General features: G+C 39.6%; 1 protein-coding gene across 1 annotated transcript in view; it reads left to right on the top strand.

Annotated features, from left to right (window-relative positions):
* SEC11C (SEC11 homolog C, signal peptidase complex subunit) overlaps positions 1-3,633 on the top strand; it is a 34,493-nt gene extending 30,860 nt beyond the window's left edge. Inside the window, exons 4-6 of the mRNA XM_019518154.1 lie at positions 1,012-1,131; positions 2,872-2,929; positions 3,447-3,633. Of these exons, the coding sequence (XP_019373699.1) occupies positions 1,012-1,131; positions 2,872-2,929; positions 3,447-3,500 (232 nt within the window). The 3' untranslated portion in view covers positions 3,501-3,633. The remainder of the gene's footprint in view (positions 1-1,011; positions 1,132-2,871; positions 2,930-3,446) is intronic.
* The last annotated feature ends 5,511 nt before the right edge of the window (positions 3,634-9,144 follow it).

The following is a 9,144-nucleotide window of genomic DNA, read 5'->3' as shown; positions in this document are numbered from 1 at the left end:
CGCTGCAGAACAGTGAGTTGTATGTGGCTTCTCATTTGTGGTGCAGTCTTGTGCAGTTTTAGTGCCGAGTCTGGTATAGATGTAATCCTTTCTCCAGTTTAAAAGGATACCAAAAGTTCATTGAATCAAGAAAAGCCTTACAGTTCCTATCCTCGGAAAAGCATAGTGTATCAGTACTGTTCACTGCTGTGAGTTGAACAAGTATATAGGAATCAGTCCAATCTATTAGTTAATTTCCAGCTATCAGGCCCATTCTGGTACTTTGCTTTTGCTGAAACAGTAGCTAAACTTGAAACCTTAAACCCGATTAATCTGGTTAGTCCTTCATACGCGATGATCGTGATACTGCTCTGGGAATCTTGGCTGCTGACAGACATGGAAAAAGAAAAAAACACATTTTACTGGAAGAGGCAGCATGCTAGTTCAACCCAGCTCCACAGTTTTAAAGTAAAGTATCACTTTTGTGGGGGGGTTTTATGTCTGTAAGCCAAAATGAAAATACCCTATAATTCATAGTGCCAAAATGAAAATACCCTATAATTTGCTAGTTGTTTCTACTTCCTCAGACATTTTTTAACCAGTATTTCATGGTTCTTGCTAGGATAGCATTTAGCAGTAGAGTAGGAATCCTAAAATACTAGTAACAGAGCTCTGTTCTCCAGACCTGCACGTATATGCCTCCTGTTGATCCTAATAGGAATTTATTTACACGTGTCTGGTGCTGGTAGCAAGCATATGATCTAGTGTTGAGTGTTTAAGTGCTTGCTTTTAAGCTATTAACAATTTAAAACCAGTTCTATGTTGAATTACCAAATCTGTCAATAAAAAACATAAAATGAGTGCCTTGATATTTATTAAACGGGCAGAACAAGCAGAACTAGATGTAAAGACTGATATAAAATCTTAAAGTACCTTGTTTGTAGGCAGGACTTTTCATCTTTGTTGTCTTTTGCAAACGTTAATTAATAGGATTTTGTATTAAGTAATAATCTGCCATTTGTTGCCTTCCAGAGAGAATGGAAATATCAAATTTCTAACTAAAGGTGACAATAATGAAGTTGATGATAGAGGACTGTACAAAAAAGGACAGAACTGGCTAGAAAAGAAAGATGTTGTGGGAAGAGCAAGAGGGTAAGAAAAGTATCTTTATCTTTTTTCCCTATATATATTTTTCCTGCACCAGGAAAACAAAAATATATGCTAGAAAGGATTTTCTGTTATAGTTAGTACTAATAGAGTCTAGAGCTAGTTGGAAAACTCCAAACTATGCCTGTCAGAAAAGGGCAACTCAAAACAAAAACTCTTTGCAGGGAAGAATCAGTTTAAATAAAACTACCACTTTGAAAAGATTTTTCAGAAAAGTTTAGAAATTGTTGGTGTCTTTTTTTCAATTGTTTATAATAAAAAGTTTTATTTCCCAGCTTGAAATTGTTGCACATTTTGAATTATTCTTTATTTTTAAATTGGTTTAAAATCAAAATGAAATGTTTGAGTAATGCTGTCTGAAATTAAGTCAAAATTAGTTACATAAAATCTTTGAGACTTATTTTCATCCTGAATCGGGTTGGGAAGGTGGAAAAAATAATTTCAAACTCTTAGAATTGGAAAGTCATTCCCTACCTGCCTCTTAGTAGAATTACAGGAAAAAATCAGATTTGTCTTTATTTTTATCCTCTTCTCATAAGGGTGTAAATGCACCTAAAGATTAATTTATCTTTTAGACCATGGGTACTCAACTTTTGGCCCGTGGGCCAAATGTGGCCTGAAGAGCTATTGCTTCTGGCCCACAGAGCTGCCCAGGTCAGAAAATCTTGCAGCCCGGGAGAGTGGTGGTATTAAAGGACACTGCTCCCCTGCTACCAAATTCCCATGCCTCCTTCCCCCCAGGCAGCAGGATTGGGGTCAGGCCATGCCCGCTGCTCTCCTCCATGTGGCCAGATGGGGCCCTGTGGCACCCACCTGAGCACTGGCTCAGGGCCACTGATCAGAGCCACATGGAAACTGCCCATCTGGCCTGTTGTGGAAAAAGGTAGGGCACCACTGTTTTAGACTGATCGTATTGACTGTTTGCCATAAGACTAACTGCCAGAGAACACCTTTAAAATAATCCACAACTCTGAGCCAAGCATTTAGTGCCAAAATAATTTTTACTATTCCAGTTTGAAGCTCTAAAGCTGCATAAAGACATAGCCCAAAATCTTCTGATGCCTCGGGCTGTTTCCTGTTATCTTCGATGGGCTTCACATCAGGCCTGACCTGTCTTGACAGCCTGAGAGTCACATTTTTGTATTGGGCCATCTAGCCACTCTTGATGGCTTGTAGGCTTTTTTGTGTTATACGTTTATTCTTGAATTGACAGTCTTTACGTAGAAACCCAGAAATTCATTGCTGTTATCATCATGTTCATGCTGACCCAAAAGCATCTCTTTTTCTATTTGTAAGGATTTTGGGTTCCTATCTTTGCACTCAAAATTATTTTTAGAAGGTTATTTTAACGCTAAATTACATCACTCACCCATGTTAAATGATACTTTTATAGCTGTATAACAAGTACTTAACTGCCATTCTTGTGTACATATAATATAGATATTGTCTGACCAAATATTAAGTAACATGCAGCAGGATGAAGCTTTTTCTAATGGGAGGAAAGAAGCTATAGAGTTACCTCTGTCCCCCACCACTATCCCATTGCTGCGTTTTCAAATACACATGCTCTTCAGCATAATTTAAGTCTTGCAGTACCTTCATAAACGCTTTTGTTTCAATGAAACAGCTTGCTCTAACGTATTTGTTTTAGACCATATTTAGGCATCTCAGTCACTCAGCGATTGTAAGAATTTTACATTGGTCTGATTATCTTTTGTCCATTAGGTTTTTGCCTTATGTTGGAATGGTTACCATAATAATGAATGACTATCCCAAATTTAAGGTATGTAAGCAGTATTTTCTGTATTCAAACTATACAATTATACAAGCCGTGACAAGTTAAACTCTGTAAAGGAGCAATTACTCCACATACATAAAATATCTAGTTAGCTAATTTGTATCCACTGTTTTGATTGCCATGGGAAAAACTAGCCATATGGTATATTTTCATGCAGACTTCTTGTGTTTTCAGTCTGCTCAGGAGCAATTAATATTAGATAATCAGTGTTTACTACAGTAATGGGCAGCCTAGACATACTTTTGGCATATGATATCAACTCGCCTATATGAATATATTTTTATGCTTAAATCAGCATGTACTACATCTTTTTTTGTACATAGTTTGCAATAAATATGGTCATACAAAATGTCTTTTCAGTCCCTCTGTAGTCCTAACACCACAATTGTCAGCTAGTGCAGGAAGCTTAATGTTGGAAAGAGATTTTTTTCTCTGCATAGCAGTTACCTCCTTTAGAGCTTTTACATGGAACTAGTGTAATCATTCTTTGTTTTCTTCACAGTATGCTCTTTTGGCAGTAATGGGAGCATATGTATTACTGAAACGGGAATCCTAAAGAAGAAAGAAAATGTCTTGCCCAAGATTGAAGTTAATTATATTGGAAAAACTAATATATTTCAGATGTTCCAATTTCTTTATAAGACTGTGCAAACTGTGTCTGCCCAAATAAATTGTAAAATTAAGAAGTACATGTGTTGTCTACTTGCTCATTTTACATTCTAAATTTTACCCATTTTATTTTCTTAGGTGAGCAAAGTGACTGGCTTGCATACTGTTAAGCCAGTTACTTCCAGAGTTCATTGCCATGATGGTGAATTTATCCGAATGACAGACTTTATTTATAGCATTGGCTTTGACCAGGAATGCCTAATATGATGATTTAATATAGTTGTGCTCCAATAATTTGAAAGGGGGAGAGATTTTACTTTATGACCTCTCTGCTGATTACCGTTAAGATTTCTGGTTAGTGGAAATGAAAGAGATGTAATCTAGTATTCTGAAGTATCGTGCAAATAAGTTACTGTGAGGTAAGCCAGGTTGCAAGTTCACATCCTGTGGTAACCAACTCTGTGTACACTGCTATATTCTGCATTTACCACCTGATAAGGGACCTGTCACTGTGGCATTAGAGTATGCACTCAGAAATGACTGTGGTTGATGTAGTCTACACCCTACCTCACAGTGGGCGTGTCTACACATGAAACTAATGTGATGCAGTAAACTCTGGTTCATTTTGCACTAGAGTTCATTGCTCCCAGGTGCAGCATTTACACGTGCACCCAGGACCACAGCATGTTAAGCTGGGTCAGAGCAGCCTTGGCCTGGGGCTGCTCCAACCCACCCAACATCTGGCAGAGGGGCTGGCTAGGACACAAGGGTGCTCCAGCGTGGGGCTAGCTGGTAAGGAGTCCCCACACTGTAGCACCCTCATGGCCCAGCCAGCCCCGTCAGCATCTACCCGTGCGTTGCACACTAAAAAATGCCACTGTACAATAGTACTTGTGTTCACAAGTACTAATGTCAGAGTTGGTTTGTTTCCTGCTGCCTAATAGAGCCACATGTGTAGATACTAAGACTACTGCAGCGCTAATTGGGCAACCCCACAGTAAACGTTTTGTGTAAATGCATCCAGTGACTCATTTGTGATCCATACTTTGAATAAAGGACTGAGAAGGAGGACCTTTGGAGTTGGGTCCTAAGCTGTAAACTTGATTCAAATTTCTTGTCCGAGGCTGCAACGTGTAGTCTGAGTCTCAGAAGTACACAGCATTCATATCTGAAAATCAAATTATTAACATCTTCATTATTCATGTCTGTAAAATGAGGTACTGTATCTGTACTCAGATCTAAGATGAGGGTTTTTATCCTCCACAATTAGCACCAGGTAGAAGTAACCTTGACTTGGATTAGAGTACTGCCCACAGCAGACAGCTTCTGTGGCCTCTGCTTCAGGCCTGGGATGAAGCCAAGGCCAAGCCACTACCTGACCCAGGCCAGGGTGGCCCATGCTAGTAGGGGAGGGGGTGTGCAGTGAGGGGAGCACAGGAGATTGCAGGGTGGGGTAAGTCCAGGTTGAGACTTCACAGCGTGTGGCTTGTGAAGAGTGTAAGGAAGATTATGAATCCTGCCCACACCCATCCTCTGACCCACCTCTCCTCCCACACTTACTTTCTGCTCTGGCTCCAGCCCTGACCTGGACCTGATGCCTGTCTGGGTTTGGGCTGCCACTGACTGCCCCAGAGCCAGAGCTGCTTCAAAAGCTAAGTGGCCAGGGGGAGAGAGGCTAGGGGCAAGTAGACAGTGGGTGGGAAAGTGGCCCAGGGAGGAAAAGGAAATGGGGCAAGGGATGGGGGTTTGCTTGCCTGCCCTCTCCTCTACTGCTTCCTGTTGCAGTGGTAGTGGCAGGGGACAGTTTTAAGACAGCCCCCAATGATTAGATAATATACATGAGGAATTATAAAAAAATATAATAATGTATAGAGTGTTTATTGGGTTGTCTTAAATTTCAAGTCATTTTAGATTTGGGCAAATATGATAATCCAAAGGTCTTGTGAAGTTTACTTAATACTTGACAACTGTTAAATGAAAAGCACTGGGAGTACTTAAGTGATGTTACTACTAATAGAACAGCAAGAAATATATTTCAGATTCCCCTCCTGACTATACTGTTCTCTCCCCATCATGGTATATCATAAGAATGTTAAACGAAAAATCTGAAAGCCATTCTAAAATTTCCTTTAATTTAACCTTGTCATGAAATTTCTGGATTTGTTTCTTTCCTTGGTTCTTAATGTTGTTGATATTGTTGTCTTCACTAAATTGGAAGTGATTTTCCTTGCATCCTTTTTGCAGTTTGATAAAGAACAGCATGAGCTTTTTACAAGGAGTTTTGTTTCCACTTTAATGTCTTACCTCTATGAAAGTTTGCTATTATACAATAATGGCCCCCCTTCTGTTGAAACGAGCAATGCTGAAAGGCAATCTACCGCTTCATCCTTCCAAGAAGCATTATTTTTCTCTGTCGCTTAGTAAACTGTTTCCCCAACAAATGGAATTACAAAAAAGCCCTTTTATGACAATAATGCAGACATGAATTTGAAGATAATAAAAACACATCAGAATAATTTAGATAGTTAATGCAATCTTCCTTGTGGGGTGCCTTCAAAGATAGGAAAACTAAATAACTTTTGAAGGTAACAGATATGTGACTTGACAGATTTGATATCAAATGTTAATGGTGATAATGAAGGGTTGCTCTCACCTAGGAGAGATTTGATGCCACTTTTTTCCTAGTGGTGATAATTACAAGTTGTTTTTGTCTCCCTGTAATTATGTGTATGCCATCACAGTTAATTTCTGGTTTTGTGGAGGTGTGTGTTTGGTTGTGCTTTGGGAGGAATGACGTTTTTTGTAGGGAAGCTAAGTGCTAGATAGGCTAGACTGGTAAGGGCTCAGGTATAGAAAATTTGAAGGTGTCCATTTAGTTGACTCTCAGTAAAGGATGCTTGGTTTTAAGTTCGCTTCACAAATCCAGCACTTGAAATAATCAGGTTTTATTTAGGTCCAATTTTACCAGACTTGGTTCTAGCCAGGTATCTGAAGATCCACAAACTTCATCCAAAAAAGTAAGAATTTGTCAGTCCAAATCCACCACTTTATCTAAACATATGTTTGTTTGCAGTACAGCAAACGTAGGGATAAAGTTTGTGATTTTGCTTGTAAGTGCCCTAGCTCTCAGACCAGAATCCACGGTGGTAGGTGCTGTCCAAACACAGACCAAAAAAACCTGGTTCTTACCCCAACGAGCTTACCACCAAGTTTGGGAGCAAAGGGGCAGAGAATTTCAGAAATGTAGATGTGAGCTTGAATGAGCTGTCTGCTCTCGAAGGGAAGGATGGTGTAGGCCACACTCCAAAGGTCAAGGAGAAGTCTCATAAAGCTGACCGTTTGTTTGATCTTGTCTTTGGTTATTTTGGATTAATGAGTCATCCTTTGGGATGCTCCCACCATCTTCTCCATGTGTTTCAATGAAGAAATATCCCACTGTTCTCTCTGTAGCAGACCTGTAATATTTCAGCCTAGATCCAAAGAAGTCTGGCCTCATGGGCTGATGAGGCAATATTTGATATCTTCGTGGCAAGAGAAAGATGAAAGGTAGCATGAGGAATAGGTCCTGAAGGGCAAAAATGAAAAAAAGCTTGCATTTGTTGTGATAGAGAAAAGTGAGACAGTCGGGAGTATGCAGAGAGATGGACAGTGTATTCATAGTGCCAGGCTAGGAAAATTATCTTTACATCTATTCTGAATGTTGCTGCAATTACAAAAGGTTGTTTGTCAAAGTCAAAGAAAAGGTTGCTGTGCTTCTATATGCTCGGCCCTATTGTCTCTTTTGAGACGGGGGCTGCCTCTTTTATATGTCTATATAGCACTTCTCAAATGTAAATGCACCTCCAGTCCCTTTTTCTATATATGAATTTAGGCCTAGATCCAGGGGCCAATTTTATTCTGGGTTCCGTGTCGTAAATTGAAACAAACATTAGCATAGTGTCTGTAAAGGTATATATTACGGAGTGAGCTTGTTGTATATGTTAAGAAGGGAAACAGAACTGAGGTGGATTTTCATTTTGGAGAAAATGGAAACAATTTCGTGAATTTTTTTTTCAAAATGTTTCAGTTCTAACAAAACTTTCTATTGATTTCAATTTGAGCTGATGTTGTTTCAGTCTCTATTTTTCCCTTTCTTCCCCTGGAAAATATGGAGGGAGACGCAACAAGAGAAATCGCATACAGATTCACTCTAGTTTGCCTTAAAATTCACTTCACTTAATATCCCAGAAAGTACTCACCTTTGGCTTTAAGAAATTTATGACCGATTGTCTTCTATACTTATACAAATATTTTCTGTGCTGTTTTTGTTATAAAAGCACTTTAGCAACCCCTGTCAGTTATACTTGCATCGTAATCAACATTGTGTTTCTCTTAATATCCTATGTTGTACATTCATTAAGATCAGCTAATGTGTTCAGATCATTTAATATCCTTATGTGCATTCTCGTATTGACGCAGCAGATTGGCTAATACTGAGTAACTTGTCAGGGAATATCAAATGTTTTGGAGACATTTGATGTGCAGAAACATGATGTTACCAAAGTATGTGGTGTTTCTAGATGGTATTTAGAATATGGTATTTTAAAAGATTCAAGGTCTGCTTATATATATAAGGGTGTTCCAGTATATGTGTGTGTGTATGTATGTATATATGTGTGTGTGAATATACACACATGCACGCATACTGGACCACCCTTGCATCCAAGCCAGCCCCTCTGCCAGATGTTGAGCAGGGTTGGAACAGCCCTGGGCTGGCAGGCTGACCCCCACCGTGTCCCCCACCAGCCAAGGCTGCTCTGCACGGCATGTTGAGCTGGGTGTCCTGGGTGCATGTATAAATGCTGCACCTGGGAGCAATAAACTCCAGTGCAACATGCACCAGGGTTCATTGCATTGCATTAGTTTCATGTTTAGACGTGCCCACTTTGTGTGTGTGTGTGTGTGTGTGTGTGTGTGTGTGTGTACACACATGCACACAACGTAATGTATTAACAGAAGTATTGTAAGAGACTTGTGTAATCCTTCAACTCGCTCAACCATGACAAGGTCACATTTGGAGTAGCATCCAATTTTGAGTACTATACTGCAAGAAAGATGTGGACCAATCAAGGCTTCCAAAGGAAATCAACAAAAATGATTAGAGACTCAAAAGCATGTCTTACGAGGAAAGATGGAAAGAAATGGGTTTGATCCTTCTAGAGAGAGAGTGCTGAGGTGAAAAATAAGTCTTCTAAAAGTTCACTACAAAGGGGAGGTTTTATAAACTGCCCTCTGTGTCCAATGGAAATAGGACAAGAAGTAAGGAAGATTTCGGTTAGATCTTAGGCAGCGCATTCTAAGTATAAAGATAGATCAGCACTGAAACAAGCTGTAGAATTTCCATCATGAAGTTTGGGCGCCAAGGAGGTGTTATAAGCAGAGTACACAACTATAGTATAGTCAATCCTGCTTCAGGGAAGGAAAATGGATTACACCTCCCAAGGTCCCTTCCAGACCTATGTTCTATAATCCTGTAAAGCCTTAAATTCTCAAATCCTGGTAATATGACCTGCTAAGGGATGTGTGGATATTGTGGGGGGGGGGGGGGGGGG

Source organism: Gavialis gangeticus, unplaced genomic scaffold, assembly GCF_001723915.1.
Source record: "Gavialis gangeticus isolate Ggan-Ray unplaced genomic scaffold, GavGan_comp1, whole genome shotgun sequence".
Taxonomy (NCBI): Eukaryota; Metazoa; Chordata; order Crocodylia; family Gavialidae; genus Gavialis; species Gavialis gangeticus.
Note: the sequence above shows the minus strand (reverse complement) of the source record. Positions and strands in the feature narration are given on the sequence as shown.